General features: G+C 44.7%; 1 protein-coding gene across 1 annotated transcript in view; it reads left to right on the top strand.

Moving 5' to 3' along the window:
- The window catches only part of LOC139255058 (Golgi-specific brefeldin A-resistance guanine nucleotide exchange factor 1-like), a 190584-nt gene that overhangs the window by 83267 nt on the left and 88608 nt on the right, over positions 1 to 18709 (top strand). Inside the window, exon 4 of the mRNA XM_070873861.1 lies at positions 9883 to 10014. Coding sequence (XP_070729962.1) covers positions 9883 to 10014 — 132 coding nt within the window. The remainder of the gene's footprint in view (positions 1 to 9882; positions 10015 to 18709) is intronic.

The following is an 18709-nucleotide window of genomic DNA, read 5'->3' as shown; positions in this document are numbered from 1 at the left end:
ACCAACTCGTTCACAAAAAGGAGTGACAAGCAATCTTATTTTAACTGACATTAAACGTCAACAGAAATCTTTGCAGCAGATTTAAAATCGGCAGCAAAATCAAATCGGTCAACACTGGCTACAAGCAAATATACCACAAACGTCATACAATCTTTGTAGTAGTACTTGTGCATGAGGAGGAGAGATGTAAAAATCTATCACTTTTCTATTTGTTTTCGACATGGACGTAGAGAATTGCTATCGTAGCACTCGGGGGTTTGAGGGTGGACAGAATGGGGGAGGGAATAGAGGAAAGGAAAACGTGGGGGCACTGCCTCCCCTTGAGCCTCCTCACTCTTTAGCGTTCTGTTCTCGGCGGCAGATTCCTGTTGCTTCCCACGACAGGACAGTTGGTAATCTCTTAATTGATGAATAACTCAAATCTTCCTCTACATCTGTACAGTTTGGATGGAGGAAGTTTTTCCCCTGCTTCATTGAAAGGAGGAAATATCCTGCTTGGTTCAGTTTTTCAGCATGGACTGGTTGGACCGAATGGCCTGTTTCTGTGCTGTATATCGTCAAGGACACGCTCATCATAGCCTCCTTGAAAAAATGTAACATCCTCACCGACTCTTGAGAATCCCTGGACCAAGACTGCTCAAAGTGGAGGAGAAGCATCCGAGAAGGCAGCGACCACCTCGAGTCTCTTCGCCAGGAGCACGCGGAAGCCAAGTACAAGCAGCGGAAGGAGCGTATGACAAATCAAGCACCATTTCAATCACTGTCTGCCCTACCTGTGACGGAGGCTGTAGAACCCGCATTGGTCTCATCAGTCACCTGAGAACTCATTTTAATGTGGAAGCAAGTCATCCTCGACTCTAGGGGACTGCCTAAGAAGAAGAAGTAATCCTATGTAGTTTACTTGAGTTCACTTTATGTTTTTAAGTTTTTGCACCTTTGTTTTTTAAACCAGCATACCATCTCATGTGCACTACCAAGGTCAGTGCTCATTTTGGCATTTCTGGATCAATTATTTGTGTATGAATCCTTCACAGCACCTGATTTGCAATATAATTTCTTATATTCTACATCGCCGCACAATGTTTTAGTAGACGAAGCTTGCTCCAGCCTTAGTGCAGGACTGGATGTTGCAGGCACATTGAAAGACGATCATCCAGATCAAAACTATGAAAATAAAAATCATCTATCTGATGTATGAAAGAAAAACTGTTTCACAGAGTTATGCAACAGTATTCCTAAACATGAAGTTCGCCGTTAGCATTCTTGTCGCTCCTCCTTTCATTTCAGTTTACAAGCAGCTGCAACTGCTTTCCTATTGACTTCAGGAGTTTATAAGTAGCTACAATTACCTGGATTGCCTATTTAGACCACTTAGCACAGCGGCCCTGAAGGGATAGACCGGGTTCAATATAGCTCATCTTAGCAGCTGAGCATCACAACTGTGCTTCACATTCCAGACTGTCTGTGACACCACAGGAGATTTGCTCCTGTAAAGCAAGGAAGAATGAAAAGAAATTTGCGCCAAAGAAGATTTACGAGAATGATACCAGAATGTCTGCGCACATTCAGAGACTGAACTCCAGGATATAGTCAATGTATTCAACGAGGCATGGGCCTTACACTTAACATCCGTAAGACAAAGGTCTTCCACCAACCTGTCCTCACCGCACAGCACTGCCTCCCCCAGTCATTAAGATTCACGGCGCGGCTCTCAACAACGTGGGCAACTTCCCATACCTCGGAGCCTCTTGTCAACAAAGGCAGACATTGGTGCGGAGATTCAACATCACCTCCAGTGTGCCAGTGCAACCTTCGGCCGCCTGAGGAAAAGTGTTCGAAGGCCAAGCCCTCAAACCTACCACCAAGCTCATGGTCTACAGGGCTGTAGTAATACCCGCCCACCCGTATGGGTCAGAGACATGGACGACTTACAGAAGACACATCAAGTCGCTGGAGATATATCACCAACGATGTCTCCGCAAGATCCTGCAAATCCCCTGGGAGGACAGACTCACCAAACATCAGTGTCCTCGCCCAGGCTAACATCCCCAGCATTGAAGCACTGATCACACTAGATCAGCTTCGTTGGGCAGGCCATTTAGTTCGCATGCCAGACACGAGACTCCCTAAACAACTGCTATATGCAGAGCTCCTTCATGGCAAACAAACCAAAGGTGAGCAGCGGAAACGGTATAAGGACACCCTCAAAGCCTCCCTGGTGAAGTGCGGCATCACCACTGACGCCTGGGAGACCCTGGGCGAAGACCGCTCTAGGTGGAAAAAGTGCATCCGGGAGGGCGTTGAGCTCTTTGAATCTCAACGCTGCGAGCGTGAGATCATCAGGCACAGGCAGCAGAAGGAGCATGTGGTTAAATCAGTGCCTTCCCCCGACGACTATCTGTCCCACCTGTGACAGGGTCTGTGGCTCTCGTGTTGGACTGTTCAGCCACCAAAGAACTCACTTTAGAAGTGGAAGCAAGTCTTCCTCGATTTCGAGGGACTGCCTATGATGATGATGACCAGAACGGAGAGGTTATACCCTTCAGGAAAGATTGAATAGGTTGGGGCTCTTTTTGCCAGAAAGGAGAAGATTTGAGAGGTGACCTGATTGAGGCCTTCAAGATTATGAAAGGGTTTGATAGGGTAGACGTAGAGAAGATGTTTCCACTTGAAGGAGAGACCAGAACTAGGAGTCATAAATATAAGGCGGTCACTAAATAAATCCAATAGGGAATTCAAGAGAGCCTTCTTTACCCAGAGAGTGATGAGAATGTGGAACTCGCTGCCACAGGGAGTGGTTGAGGAGCATAGTATCGATGCATTTAAGGGGAAGCTAGATAAACACACGAGGGAGAAAGGAATAGATATGGTGATGGGGTGAGATGAAGAGGGGTGGGGGGAGGCTCGTGTGGAGCATAAGCACTGGCATGAATAGCAAATGAATTAAATGACCAGTTCATCATTTTTGGTGTTTATGGGCTAGAATTTCCTAACTACCCGCCAGCGCCCGATTGCTGCCCAAATAACTGCTAAGGTTCCCAAGATTATCGCCGGCGAAAACGTCCTCCAAAAAAGAAAAAAACTGCCCAGTGAAAAAAATAGGTGTTGCACCCTGATTCGCAGCGCAAAAGTGGAATTTAGTGTCGATTGGGCAGTTCTTAAAAAAAAAAAGAGCAATAATTTAAAAATTCACTACATATTTACTCCGAGGCTGCGGTGGAGAAAAACACTAAAAATATTTTTTCAAAAAACAAAACATAAAAAATCATAACATTCTCAGAACCCTTTTAACTTAAATCACCACAACAGAATTTTAAAACAATGAGGAAAAAAAAAAACAATTACTTCCCTTTTTCTTGCAGAGCTAATCACCAACCATCCAGCTCCTCTGGTTCTTGTGGGCGATTTTTATACTTACCTACGAGTCACCGCTGAGCCAAATATCGCGCCATGGCGATCTGTGGATGGTGCATGCTGGCGGTCTGCTCCCCAGCGGTACCTCGAAACCGCTGGCGTAACTCAGCTGGGCAATTTCTCACCGGCCCAGTTATCGCCCAAACGGCCAATACCGCCTAGAAACCGGGCAGTGAGCCACTGCAATTTCTAGCCCATTGAGTTGGGCAGGACACTGGGACAACTTCCTGCTCTATTTAGAAAAATAATTTAAGACTTGAAAACTTGAAATACATGTAACCAATAAGAAGAGCAAAAAGTTTATTTTGTTATTTATTCAAAATTACATTGCCGGGTCTCTCAGACTCCTGTTTTCAGAGATGGTACTGCAAGACTTTTAGGGTTGATTAACCCTGAAAGTTTAGCATTGGTTTGAAGCAGTTTTACCATTGATTCAAGATTAAACTTACATAGTCCAAGTCTGGTGTTCAGGCCCGGAAGCAATGCAGAGTGAGATGTCCTCCAGAGAGCCTCCGTTCCACTTCAGGCTGCATTTACAGCAGAGGTGCAGCACGGTATCCAGCAAAACTGCTTCACAACAATACCGTAGTTGTGTAAATTCACCCTTGGATATATCATAGAATAGAATTATATAGCACGGAAGGAAGCCATTAAAGAGCTATTCAATTAGTCCCACTCCCCTGCTGTTTTCCCTGGACCCTTGCAATTTTCTCATTTTAAAGTACAGGTATATATCCAATTCACTTTTGAAAGCAATTATTGAATCTGCTTCCACCACCTTTTCAGGCAGTGCTTTCCAGATCACAATGCCTCACTGCCTTAAAAAAAAATTATTTTCTTTTCCGCTCTGGATCTTAAATCTGTGTCCTCTAGTTATTGACCCTCTTACCAATGTAATTGGTTTCTCCCCACCTACTCCATCATAACTCGCCATAATTTTGAACACCATGATCAAATTTCCCCTTAACCTTCTCTGCTCGAAGGAGAACAATTACAGCTTCTCTCATTGAATTTTTTTTTACTGCCTGGAACCTTGGGATCATCAGAGAATTTTGGTTTCTCATTTGGTATAATATGCAAACCGATGCAAATTTAGGACACATCTGATTGCGATAATGAAGTAATTCATTACTGTGGTGGGAAGCTGACTTTTTCTGAGAGCTAGCCGTGTTCCAGACTACCTTGTCCATGTAACCGTGAATTTAGGAAGTGCATCACTTAGAGACATGTGAAGGATCTTCAGAGAATACCGATGATGGTATGCCGAATGCAACATTTACAATTGAAGACCAGACATCGTCTGAAAAATACAGGTCAATATTTGCTTCCTGTTGGTACACACCAGTTTTTCATGTGTTAGTTTGCAAAGAAAATCTGACTGGTTGACCTTAATTTTGTTACTAAGTACAGCGCTTAACGCATGATAAAAGGCTTAGTCAATAGAATTGATGCAGGAAAATGATTACTGTAAGAATTGGTCTTTTCAGTGATTTGACACACTATTTTCCCATACAGTACATTAATTATCAAGTTCTTACGAAAATAACCATCACCTGAAAAAATGGGCCTTGAGTTCTGTTTTACTGAAAACGTCTTGCTGTAATGTAAAGATTTATATTCCGTAGGGAATTGCTTCTGTTGAAATTTATAGCTTTGGGTCATTCACGCCTCCTACATGTATATCTCATTCAGCTGAACTAGGTGTTGGTGAATTTGTGTGCTAGCATGAGATTTCTATAACCTTTCAACCAGTTTTCTGCCTCTTCCTGTATCAGGAGATAATGTTTTTTTAACCCTGCTTTTGCATTCCTTTGCGTCTCTGCTGAATTGTTTGATGGCTACGGCATTGCTTTTCTGTCATTTTAGCACCATTTAACCCGTCGCCGCTCTGAACACTGGCACTTTTAAATGCATTTGTTTGCGTTATAGTACCATGCTGATGTAACTGTGCGTTTTTCTCTTCCTATCTCGTGGGTCTCGCTGCAACATTTGTGGATAAGACAGGTGGCTCCACCTTTCATTTCCATTTTTTCTACTATTTTCTAGTGACCTCTGCCCTGTTGTACAGCTCATTTCAGTGACCAACCATTTGAAAGGTTCTGAACACGAAACTGCATCCATTTCTTTTGTGCAACGCACTGAAGCTTCATTGCTTTGTGCCAGTGGGCACCACTTTTCCAGCTACTTTACAACTTTGCCTCCATAATGATATAAAGATAATGATGCGAGGAGATAGTCTTAACATATAGTCTAACCCATCACCCCTGTACTCGCTGACCTAAATTGGCTCCCGGTAAAGCAAAGCCTCTATTTTAAAATTATCATTTTTGTTTTCAAATCCCTCCGTGGCCTCGCCCCTCCCTGTCTTTGTAATCTCCCCCCCCCCCCCCCCCCCCCCCAATGATGTCTGTGCTGCCTCTTGAGCATCCCTGATGATAATCGCTCAACCATTGGTGGCCGTGCCTGGGCCCTAAGCTCTGGAACTCCCTCCCTAAACCTCTCCACCTCTCTACCTCTCTTTACTCCTTTATGACGCTCCTTAAAACCCACCTCTTGTCACCTGTAATTTCTTCTGTGGCTCGGTGTCAAATTTATCTGTTTTGTCTTGTATCACTACCATAAAGCGCCTTGGGACGTTTTGCTATGTAAAAGGCACTATATAAATAAAAGTTGTTGTTGGTGGTGGTTTTAAAAATGTTTGACTGTGACGATGTTTATTAATCACGTGCGGTCCAGACAGCAAATCACTGATGATGGTATGTAGCAGACTTAAATGCCACACAAATTAATGGAGCAGAACACATCTGTGCTTCACTCAAACTCTTCTGGGGCAGGGACGTTCACTGCGGCTACATCCAAACCTCACGACTGGCTGACATCTCCAAATGTAAATGCCAGTAACCCCTCTGGGGAAAATAAAGCTTCGTTTACACTGCAATATTGCGAGAATGCAATGAAATTAAAGGTTTTTTTTAAAGCTAACTTATTATGTACTTTACATTAAACAGACCATTGCTGAAAAAATGTGCTAATTTAAATTTTTCTGATGTGAAAGGATCTTTCATAGATTAACTGAACAGGTGCACAATAATTACTGTATTTATCTTGTTCATTGTGCTTATACATTTTCCAATGTTTAACAATGATTCTTTTTGATCAGCCACTCTTTACCACCTTGTATTTTTTTATTGTTTAAAAACAGTACATTAATTTGGGTTAGAAACAAATAGCATCCTACAGTTCATCAAGTCATATATTTCCTGGCTTTGCAGCATTCGTGTCAGAAATTTGTTACAGCAAACTCTCCTCCAGGACTTGCCTGTTTGCATTCTTACCTGTCCAGTCGTAGCCAGAGAATCACCTGCAATTGCTTCTCTTCCCGCTCCCACACGTTACCTCGGGTTCCCCCAAGGATCGATCCTTGGCCGCCACCTATTTTTCATCTACATGCTGCCCCTCGGCGACATCATCCGAAAACACAGCTTCTGGTCCCACATGTACGCTGACCACAGCCAGCTCTACCTCACCATAACCTCTCTAGATTTCCCCACTGTCTCTAAATTGTCAGACTTCCAGTGCTGGATGTCGCAGAAATTTCCTCCCAACTAAATATTGGGAAGACCAAAGTCACTGTCTTCGGTCCCCGTCACAAACTCCGTTCCCTAGCCACCAACTCCATGCTTCTCCCTAGCATCTGTCTGAGGCTGAACCAGACAGTTTGCAACCTTGGTATCATATTTGTCCACGAGCTGAACTTATGACCACTAAGACAACCTATTTCTACCTCCGTAACATCGCCCGACTCCACCCCTGTCTCAGCTTATCTGTTGCTGAAGCCCTCATCCATGTCTTTGCTCTATACTTGACTATTCCAGTACACTCCTGGCCGGCCTCCCATCTTCCACCCTCCATAAACTTAAGCCCATCCAAAACTCTGCTGTCGTATCCTAACTTGCACCACGTCCCGTTCACCCATCACCCCTGTGCTTACTGACCTATATTACCTCCTGGTTAAGCAACGCTTTAATTTTAAAATTCTCATCCCTGTTTTCAAATCCCTCCATGGCCTTTCCCCTCTCTATCTCTTGAATCTCTTCCAGTCTATCGTTACAACCCTATGCGATATCTGAAATTCTGGCCTCTTGGGCATCCCTGATTTTAATTGCTCCAATATTGGCGGCTGTGCTTTCAGCTGCTGAGGCCCGAAGCTCCTTCCCTAAAACTCTCCGCCCAACTATTTGCCCAAATATCTCATTGTGTAGCTCGGTGTCAAGTTTTGTTGGATAACACTTGTGATGCGCCTTGGGATGTTTTACTATATTAAAGGCGCTATATAAATACAAATTGCTGTTGTTGACTTGAATGTATAAACTGGGTTCACACTCAGTTGCAGTATTGAAGGAGTGCTACATTCTTGAAGGTGGTGTCCTTCAAATGGGAAATGAAATCGAGGCCCGTTCTGCCTCTTCTGGTGGTTCAGGGGGACATTAAAGATCTGATTAAGGAGCCAGGCGTACTCCAGTGTCCTTGCCAACACTTCTCCTTCGATCAACATTGAAAACCGATTAAATGGTCATTCATCGCATTGTGTGGGATCTTGCTGGGTGTAGAATGATTGTCACATACTACTGATTTTCTGTGAAGTCCTGAGAGATGTTTGCAAGAGATAAAGTGTCACGCAAAACGTTCTGAATTTTTTTTGTATCACATTATGTAAAAGGAAATTTCATCAGAAGTAAAGTAAATGCCATGGAATAGATACTTGAGATCCGATCCTGGTGCAAGGTATAATATGTACATGTAGATAAATCCCCAGGCCCAGATGAAATGTATCCCAGGCTGTCAAGAGAAGCAAAAGAGGAAATAGCAGAGGCTCTGACCATCATTTTCCAGTCCTCTCTGGCTACAGGTGTGGTTTGTTTAAAAAGCGAGAAAGGGATAGCCCGTGTAATTATAGGCCAGTCAACCGAATCATAGTGGTGGGAAAATTATTGGAAAAAATCCTGAGCTCAATCTTCATTTGGAAAGGCACGGATTAATCAAAGACAGTCAGTATGGATTTACTAAGGGAAGGTCGTGTCTGACTAACTTGATTGAATTTTTCGAGGAGATAAGCAGGAGGATCGATGAGGGCAGTGCATATGATGTAGTGTACTTGAATTTTAGCAAAGCTTTTGATAAGGTCCCACCGGGTCATGAAATTAAAAGCCCATGGGATCCAGGGCAAAGTGGCAAGTTGGATCCAAAATTGACTCTGAGGCAGGAAGCAAAGGGTGATGGTTGATGAGTGTTCTTGTGACTGGAAGGCTGTATCCAGTGGGGTTCTGCAGGACTCAGTGCTGGGTCCCTTGCTTTTTGTGGTATATATCAATGACTTGGACTTGAATGTTGGGGGTATGATTAAGAAGTTTGCAGATGACACTAAAATAGGCTGTGTGGTTGATAATGAAGAAGAAAGCTGCGGACTGCAGGAAGATATCAATGTATTGGTCAGGTGGACAGAACAGTGGCAAATAAAATTAAATCCGGATAAGTGTGAGGTAATACATTTGGGGAGGTCTAATAAAGCAAGGGAATGCACACAAAATGGTGCGACACTAAAAAGTGTAGAGGAACAAAGAGACCTTGAAATGCAGGTCCACAGATCCCTGAATGTAGCAGGCCAGGTAGATAAGGTGGTTAAGAAGGCTTATGGAATACTTGCCTTTATTCATCGAGGCATGGAATACAAGAGCAAGGAGGTTATGCTTGAACTGTATAAAACACTGGTAAGGCTGCAGCTGGAGTATTGTGTGCAATTCTGTCATCAGAAGGATGTGATTGCACTGGAAAGGGTGCAGAGGAGATTTACGAGGATGTTGCCGGGACTGGAGAATTTTGGCTATGAGGAAAGATTGGAGATGCTGGGTCTGTTTTCTTTGGATCAGAGGAAGCTGAGGGGAGACCTGATTGAGCTGTATAAAATTATGAGGGGCCTGGATAGAGTGGATAGGAAGGATCTGTTTCACTTGGCAGAGGGGTCAACAACCAGGCGGCATAGATTTAAAGTAATTGGGGGATAGTTTAGAGGAGATATGAAGAGAAATTTCTTCACCGAGAGGGTGGTGGGGGTCTACAACTCACTGACTGAAAGGATGGTCGAGGCAGAAACCCTCACCACATTTTAAAAAGTACTTGGATGTGCACTTGAAGTGCTGTAACCTACAGGGCTATGGACCAAGAGCTGGGAAGTGGGATTAGGTTGGATAGCTCTTGGTCGGCTGACGTGGACACGATGGGCTGAAATGGCCTCCTTCTGTGCTATAAATTTCTGTGATTCTATGATCTGGCCAAAAGTAGAATTATAGAGCAACTGAATGAGCATTGTACATTACAAAAAGTATGTTTAGATGGATATTTATTCAATAGATCATCTTCGATTTGATGTATATAGCACATTGTTAAACTTGGTTTCCTTTTCTCTTGCAGAGCTCTCAGAAATAGAACCAAATGTTTTCCTTCGACCTTTCCTGGAGGTGATCAGATCAGAAGATACAACTGGACCTATCACCGGGTTGGCACTCACGTCGGTTAACAAGTTCCTATCATATGGATTGATAGGTAAGTACATTTTCTTAATTGTTAAATGCTCTGCTGCTGGGTTATAACCATCACTACTAAATGTTTGAGCAAAAAACAGCCCTTCAGTTCTCCAACAGATCTTACCATCTTGAATTTCTGAAGCTGATCACCAAAATATGTTTTAATTTGTAATTATCGGCTTGTATTTTGAAAGCACTAGCTCTGGTAGGATTCTTTTTGACAAAACAGCATTTGTTTCTTGCCATCTCTTTAAAAACGCCTCTAATATTTAAAAACGCCTCTAATATTTAATGATTTTTATATTTTTATATCCACTTCATTGAGCGTTGATATTGTGCTGCGAACCAGTTTCTTGGAAATTTTCTCACATGCTTTTGAACCTGTTAATGGCCGTACTGTACTCTGGACAAGAGGGTCTCTGCAGTTGATGACCATGAGAGTGGCCTGATGTGACTCGGTCTCTGATGATGTCCCTCCCATTGTCTGCAGACATTTCTGGCGTTCTCTCCCAGACTCCCTGATGGCATAACTAAGATGAGCAAGTTGCTGTATTTGGGATTTTACATGTGAACCCAGGGCACTTATTCCATTTTTACTTCGTCCTTATTAATCCCACTTACAGCCGAGTGGTCCGGACTTTGTGATTCTCCATAGTCAATAACTGCTGGTCCACCATTTCCTGACCAGATGGCTTTGTTTAAAATGGACAAGATTGCCAGAAAAAATACATGAATACTATTACTATTGCTCGAGATAATTTTCCAGTTTTTTTAAAAGGAAGTTTTGTTTTGCTTCTATGTAGATAGGGATCATCTTTACAACTACTGTATCTAATTTATAGTTCAAACAGTCCTGAAACAAATAGGGCATTAGCGCTTTGACAGAACAGCGGTTTCCTCGGTATTTTAGGTAGCTTGATGTTGCTGGTAGCTTAGACCATGGGTCAGATGGAAGATTCGCTACTTATACTACAATTAAATAACTTGCTATCGTACCTTCTACTTTCTGGAGGCGAGGATGGGACGGTAGTGGGAAACTTCACATTCAAGATATTGAATTGTGTTTTTCTTTCCCTAAACGTTTGTGTGGGTTTTAATTGTCAAAAAATGCTTTTGGTAAATTTGCACAAGGCTATTTCAATTTACAATGACATTTACTTGTCTGTGTGTTTTTCTTCTCATCACATTTTGAATCACTTTCACAACCCCCAGATGGGAATCAGCTGATTTGCTTTGGTTTCAGCAAGAGAAATTTGGATTTTCTGAACCTGCAATATGTATTTTTATTAAATGCTTTTAAAGAGGTGAGAAATCAGCTATTATCGGGCTGCATACAAGCAAAGCAACATTGATGTAAACCAGAAAGAGAATTTTGGTGGGGAGGGGAAGCCTAATTTGTTCACTTGGGGAAACCAACGAAATGAAGAAGAAATACTCTGTTGGACTGCTTGGGTGATTGTACACAGCAGTTGAATATTAAAAAATCTCCTGAACTGCTGTTGTGGGAAGCTGACACTACGATTTAATAGTACGACTTGCTACGGCAGCTGTAGAGAGGCAGAACAGGACAATACTGTGTTCGAACATACAAAAATTAAGGTCACGAAAAGAGCAGCCAGCCCATCCAACCTGTCCCATACTGTCATGGTGCAACTTATGCATACCTTAATCGCTGCCGATCGCCCCATCCCCGCCAAACCAACTAGCCACACTATTTTCTGGGCCAGGAAAAAGATGCCGCAAGAGAAACATATCCAATGCAGTATTTGCACTGGATTTGTGCGGACTGCACGAGCTGTCAACATAGAAACATAGGAAATAGGTGCAGGAGCAGGCCATTCAGCCCTTCTAGCCTGCACCGCCATTCAATGAGTTCATGGATGAACATGAAACTTCAGTACCCCCTTCCTGCTTTCTCACCATAACCCTTGATCCCCCGAGTAGTAAGGACTTCATCTAACTCCCTTTTGAATATATTTAGTGAATTGGCCTCAACTACTTTCTGTGGTAGAGAATTCCACAGGTTCACCACTCTCTGGGTGAAGAAGTTTCTCCTCATCTCGGTCCTAAATGGCTTACCACTTATCCTCAGACTGTGACCCCTGGTTCTGGACTTCCCCAACATTGGGAACATTCTTCCTGCATCTAACCTGTCTAAACCCGTCAGAATTTTAAACGTTTCTATGATGTCCCCTCTCATTCTTCTGAACTCCAGTGAATACAAGCCCAGTTGATCCAGTCTTTCTTGATAGGTCAGTCCCACCATCCCGGGAATCAGTCTGGTGAATCTTTGCTGCACTCCCTCAATAGCAAGAATGTCCTTCCTCAAGTTAGGAGACCAAAACTGTACACAATACTCCAGGTGTGGCCTCACCAAGGCCCTGTACAACTGTAGCAACACCTCCCTGCCCCTGTACTCAAATCCCCTCGCTATGAAGGCCAACATGCCATTTGCTTTCTTAACCGCCTGCTGTACCTGCATGCCAACCTTCAATGACTGATGTACCATGACACCCAGGTCTCGTTGCACCTTCCCTTTTCCTAATCTGTCACCATTCAGATAATAGTCTGTCTCTCTGTTTTTACCACCGAAGTGGATAACCTCACATTTATCCACATTATACTTCATCTGCCATGCATTTGCCCACTCACCTAACCTATCCAAGTCACTCTGCAGCCTCATAGCATCCTCCTCGCAGCTCACACTGCCACCCAACTTAGTGTCATCCGCAAATTTGGAGATACTACATTTAATCCCCTCGTCTAAATCATTAATGTACAATGTAAACAGCTGGGGCCCCAGCACAGAACCTTGCGGTACCCCACTAGTCACTGCCTGCCATTCTGAAAAGTACCCATTTACTCCTACTCTTTGCTTCCTGTCTGACAACCAGTTCTCAATCCATGTCAGCACACTACCCCCAATCCCATATGCTTCAACTTTGCACATTAATCTCTTGTGTGGGACCTTGTCGAAAGCCTTCTGAAAGTCCAAATATACCACATCAACTGGTTCTCCTTTGTCCACTTTACTGGAAACATCCTCAAAAAATTCCAGAAGATTTGTCAAGCATGATTTCCCTTTCACAAATCCATGCTGACTTGGACCTATCATGTCACCATTTTCCAAATGCGCTGCTATGACATCCTTAATAATTGATTCCATTATTTTACCCACTACTGAGGTCATGCTGACCGGTCTATAATTCCCTGTTTTCTCTCTCCCTCCTTTTTTAAAAAGTGGGGTTACATTGGCTACCCTCCACTCGATAGGAACTGATCCAGAGTCAATGGAATGTTGGAAAATGACTGTCAATGCATCCGCTATTTCCAAGGCCACCTCCTTAAGTACTCTGGGATGCAGTCCATCAGGCCCTGGGGATTTATCGGCCTTCAATCCCATCAATTTCCCCAACACAATTTCCCGACTAATAAAGATTTCTCTCAGTTCCTCCTCCTTACGAGACCCTCTGACCCCTTTTATATCCGGAAGGTTGTTTGTGTCCTCCTTAGTGAATACCGAACCAAAGTACTTGTTCAATTGGTCTGCCATTTCTTTGTTCCCAGTTATGACTTCCCCTGATTCTGACTGCAGGGGACCTACGTTTGTCTTTACTAACCTTTTTCTCTTTACATACCTATAGAAACTTTTGCGATCCGCCTTAATGTTCCCTGCAAGCTTCTTCTCGTACTCCATTTTCCCTGCCCTAATCAAACCCTTTGTCCTCCTCTGCTGAGTTCTAAATTTCTCCCAGTCCCCGGGTTCGCTGCTATTTCTGGCCAATTTGTATGCCACTTCCTTGGCTTTAATACTATCCCTGATTTCCCGAGATAGCCACGGTTGAGCCACCTTCCATTTTTTATTTTTACGCCAGACAGGAATGTACAATTGTTGTAATTCATCCATGCGGTCTCTAAATGTCTGTCATTGCCCATCCACAGTCAACCCCTTAAGTATCATTCGCCAATCTATCCTAGCCAATTCACGCCTCATACCTTCAAAGTTACCCTTCTTTAAGTTCTGGACCATGGTCTCTGAATTAACTGTTTCATTCTCTATCCTAATGCAGAATTCCACCATATTATGGTCACTCTTCCCCAAGGGGCCTCGCACAATGAGATTGCTAATTAATCCTCTCTCATTACACAACACCCAGTCTAAGATGGCCTCCCCCCTAGTTGGTTCCTCGACATATTGGTCTAGAAAACCATCCCTTATGCACTCCAGGAAATCCTCCTCCACCGTATTGCTTCCAGTTTGGCTAGCCCAATCTATGTGCATATTAAAGTCACCCATTATAACTGCTGCACCTTTATTGCATGCACCCCTAATTTCCTGTTTGATGCCCTCCCCAACATCACTACTACTGTTTGGAGGTCTGTACACAACTTCCACTAACGTTTTTTGCCCTTTGGTGTTCTGCAGCTCTACCCATATAGATTCCACATCATCCAAGCTAACGTCTTTCCTAACTATTGCATTAATCTCCTCTTTAACCAGCAATGCTACCCCACCTCCTTTTCCTTTTATTCTATCCTTCCTGAATGTTGAATACCCCTGGATGTTGAGTTCCCAGCCCTGATCATCCTGGAGCCACGTCTCCGTAATCCCAATCACATCATATTTGTTAACATCTATTTGCACAGTTAATTCATCCACCTTATTGCGGATACTCCTTGCATTAAGACACAAAGCCTTCAGGCTTGTTTTTTTAACACCCTTTGTCCTTTTGGAATTTTGCTGTACAGTGGCCCTTTTTGTTCTTTGCCTTGGGTTTCTCTGCCCTCCACTTTTCCTCATCTCCTTTCTGTCTTTTGCTTTTGCCTCCTTTTTGTCTCCCTCTGTCTCCCTGCATTGGTTCCCATCCCCCTGCCATATTAGTTTAACTCCTCCCCAACAGCACTTGAAAACACTCCCCCCTAGGACATTGGTTCCGGTCCTGCCCAGGTGCAGACCGTCCGGTTTGTACTGGTCCCACCTCCCCCAGAACCGGTTCCAATGCCCCAGGAATTTGAATCCCTCCCTGCTGCACCACTGCTCAAGCCACGTATTCATCTGCGCTATCCTGCGATTCCTACTCTGACTAGCATGTGGCACTGGTAGCAATCCCGAGATTACTACTTTTGAGGTCCTACTTTTTAATTTAGCTCCTAGCTCCTTAAATTCGTTTCGTAGGACCTCATCCCTTTTTTTTACCTATGTTGTTGGTACCAATGTGCACCACGACAACTGGCTGTTCTCTCTCCCATTTCAGAATGTCCTGCACCCGCTCCGAGACATCCTTGACCCTTGCACCAGGGAGGCAACATACCATCCTGGAGTCTCGGTTGCGGCCGCATAAACGCCTTTCTATTCCCCTCACCATTGAATCCCCTATCACTATCGCGCTCCCACTCTTTTTCCTGCCCTCCTGTACAGCAGAGCCAGCCACGGTGCCATGAACTTGGCTGCTGCTGCCCTCCCCTGATGAGTCATCCCCCCCCCAACAGTACCCAAAGCAGTGTATCTGTTTTGCAGGGGGATGACCACAGGGGACCCCTGCACTACCTTCCTTGCACTACTCTTCCTGCTGGTCTTCCATTCCCTATCTGGCTGTGGACCCTTCTCCTGCGGTAAGACCAACTCACTACACGTGTTACTCACGTCATTCTCAGCATCGTGGATGCTCCAGAGTGAATCCACCCTCAGCTCCAATTCCGCAACGCGGACCGTCAGGAGCTCGAGGCGGATACACTTCCCGCACACGTAGTCGCCAGGGACACCGGAAGTGTCCCTGAGTTCCCACATGGTACAGGAGGAGCATAACATCCGACCGAGCTCTCGTGCCATGACTTAACCCTTAGATACACTTAAATTGGCAACAACAATGCTAAAAGTTACTGACGAATATAAAAAGAAAAAGAAAAACTACTCACCAATCACCAGCCAATCACTTACCCCCTAGGTTGTGACGTCACCTTTCTGTTTCTTTCTACTTTTTTTTTGCCTTCTCTCCCTGCTGCAGCTGCACAGGTACGCCTCACCAACGAACTCCCGACGCCTCTCGCGGCCTTTTATAGGCCTCCGACCCCGGACTCACGCCTCACCAACGAACTCCCGACGCCTCTCGCGGCCTTTTATAGGCCTCCGACCCCGGACTTACGCCTCACCAACCTCATCAACGTGTTCCATCGATCGACCACTCTGAAAAGAAATACCTCTGGCTCTTGACCTCGCCACACTCATCTTGTCCATGAAACCCACTTTCTGCTCCCTCAAGGGGTATGGAGAGAAAGCAGGAATGGGGTACTGAAGTTGCATGATCAATCATGATCATATTGAATGGTGGTACAGGCTCGAAGGGCCACATGGCCGACTCCTGCACCTGTTTTCTATGTTTTCCACTAAACTGCTGACCACCTAACTTCCTTTTCTGGCTCCCATGTTAGCTGACAATGTTAATGGTTCTCTCTCCTTCAAATCTGCCGTCATCACCCCTCCTCAAAAAAGCAACCCTTGACCCCACTGTGCTTGCAATCTACCGCCCCATCTCCAACCTGCCCTTGTTAGGTGAGTGGGCAAATGCATAGCAGATAAAGTATAATGTGGATAAATGTGAGGTTATCCACTTTGGTGGTAAAAACAGAGAGACAGACTATTATCTGAATGGTGACCGATTAGGAAAAGGGGAGGTGTAACGAGACCTGGGTGTCATGGTACATCAGTCATTGAAAGTTGGCATGCAGGTACAGCAGGCGGTTAAGAAAGCAAATGGCATGTTGGCCTTCATAGCGAGGGGATTTGAGTACAGGGGCAGAGAGGTGTTACTACAGTTGTACAGGGCCTTGGTGACCTGGAGTATTGTGTACAGTTTTGGTCTCCTAACTTGAGGAAGGACATTTTTGCTATTGAGGGAGTGCAGCGAAGGTTCACCAGACTGATTCCCGGGATGGCGGGACTGACATATCAAGAAAGACTGGATCAACTGGGCTTGTATTCACTGGAGTTTAGAAGAATGAGAGGGGATCTCATAGAAACGTTTAAAATTCTGACGGGTTTAGACAGGTTAGATGCAGGAAGAATGTTCCCAATATTGGGGAAGTCCAGAACCAGGGGTCACAGTCTAAGGATAAGGGGTAAGCCATTTTAGGACCGAGATGAGGAGAAACCTCTTCACCCAGAGAGTGGTGAACCTGTGGAATTCTCTACCACAGAAAGTTGTTGAGGCCAATTCATGAAATATATTCAAAAAGGAGTTAGATGTAGTCCTTACTATTAGGGGGATCAAGGGGTATGGCAAGAACGCAGGAATGGGGTACTGAGGTTGCATGTTCAGCCATGAACTCATTGAATGGCGGTGTAAGCTCTAAGGGCCGAATGGCCTACTCCTGCACCTATTTTCTAAGTTTCTATGTTTCCTCTCAAGTCCTTGAACGTGTTGTCACCTCCCAAATCCGTGCTATCTTTCCCGGAACTCCATGTTTGACTCCCTTCAATCTGGTTTCCGCTCCTGCCACAGTACCGAAACGGCTCTCATCAAAGTGACATCCTTTGTCACAGTCACAAAGGTAAATTATCCCTCCTCGTCCTTCTCTATCTGTCTGCAGCCTTTGACACAGTTGATCACTCCATCCTCCTCCAACGCCTCTCCACCATAGTCCAGCTGGGTGGGACTGCATTCGCCTGGTTCCATTCTTATCTATCTAATCGTAGCCAGAAAATCACCTGCAATGGCTTCTCTTCCCACTCCTGCATTGGTACCTCTGGTGTCTCCCAAAGATCGATCCTTGGCCCCCTCTATTTCCCATCTAAATGCTGAACCTTGGCGACATCATCCGAAAACACGGCGTCAGTTTCCACATGTGCGTTGACGACGCCCAGCTCTACCTCACCACCACTTCACTCGACAACTCCACGGTCTCTAAATTGTCAGCCTGCTTGTCTGACATCCAGTACTGGATGAACAGAAATGTTCTCCAATTAAATATTGGGAAGACCGAAGCCATTGTCTTGGGTCCCCGCCACGAACTGCGTTCCCTAGCCATTGACTCCATCCCTCTCTCTCACTCTCTCGAGCATCTGTCTGAGGCTGAACCAGACTGTTTGCAACCTAGGTGTCATATTTGACCCTGATATGAGCTTCCGGCAACCTATCCACAGCATAATTAAAACCGCCGATTTACACCTCCGTAACATCGCCCGTCTCCACCTCTGCCTCAGCTTGTCTGCTGCTGAAACCCTCATTCATACCTCTAGACTTGACTACTCTAACGCACTCCTGGCTGGCTCCCCCACCGCACATTCTACCTTACTTAAACTTGAGGTCATACAAAACCCGGCTGCCTGTGTCCTAACTCGCACTAAGTACCCATCACACTTGTGCTCACTGACCGATATTCGTTTCCGGTTAGAAACATCGAAATTTATAGCACAGAAGGAGACCATTCCGGCCCATTGTGTCCGCGCCAGCTGACAAAGAGCCACATGGCCCTTGGTCAGCATCCCTAAAGGTTACATATAAACCTTTGAACAATGACGGAAAGGCAAAGAGCACCCAGCCCAACCAATCCGCCTCACCACAACTGCGACACTCCTTATACTAAAATATTCTACACTCCACCCCAGCCAGAGCCATGTACGTTGAACAATGCCTCGATTTCAAAATTCTCATCCTTGTTTACAAATTCATCCATGGCCTCGCCCCTCCCTATCTCTGTAATCTCCTTCAGCCTCA

This window comes from Pristiophorus japonicus, unplaced genomic scaffold, assembly GCF_044704955.1.
Source record: "Pristiophorus japonicus isolate sPriJap1 unplaced genomic scaffold, sPriJap1.hap1 HAP1_SCAFFOLD_581, whole genome shotgun sequence".
In the NCBI taxonomy this organism is placed as follows: domain Eukaryota; kingdom Metazoa; phylum Chordata; class Chondrichthyes; family Pristiophoridae; genus Pristiophorus; species Pristiophorus japonicus.
This window is presented reverse-complemented; position numbering and strand designations above follow the sequence as displayed.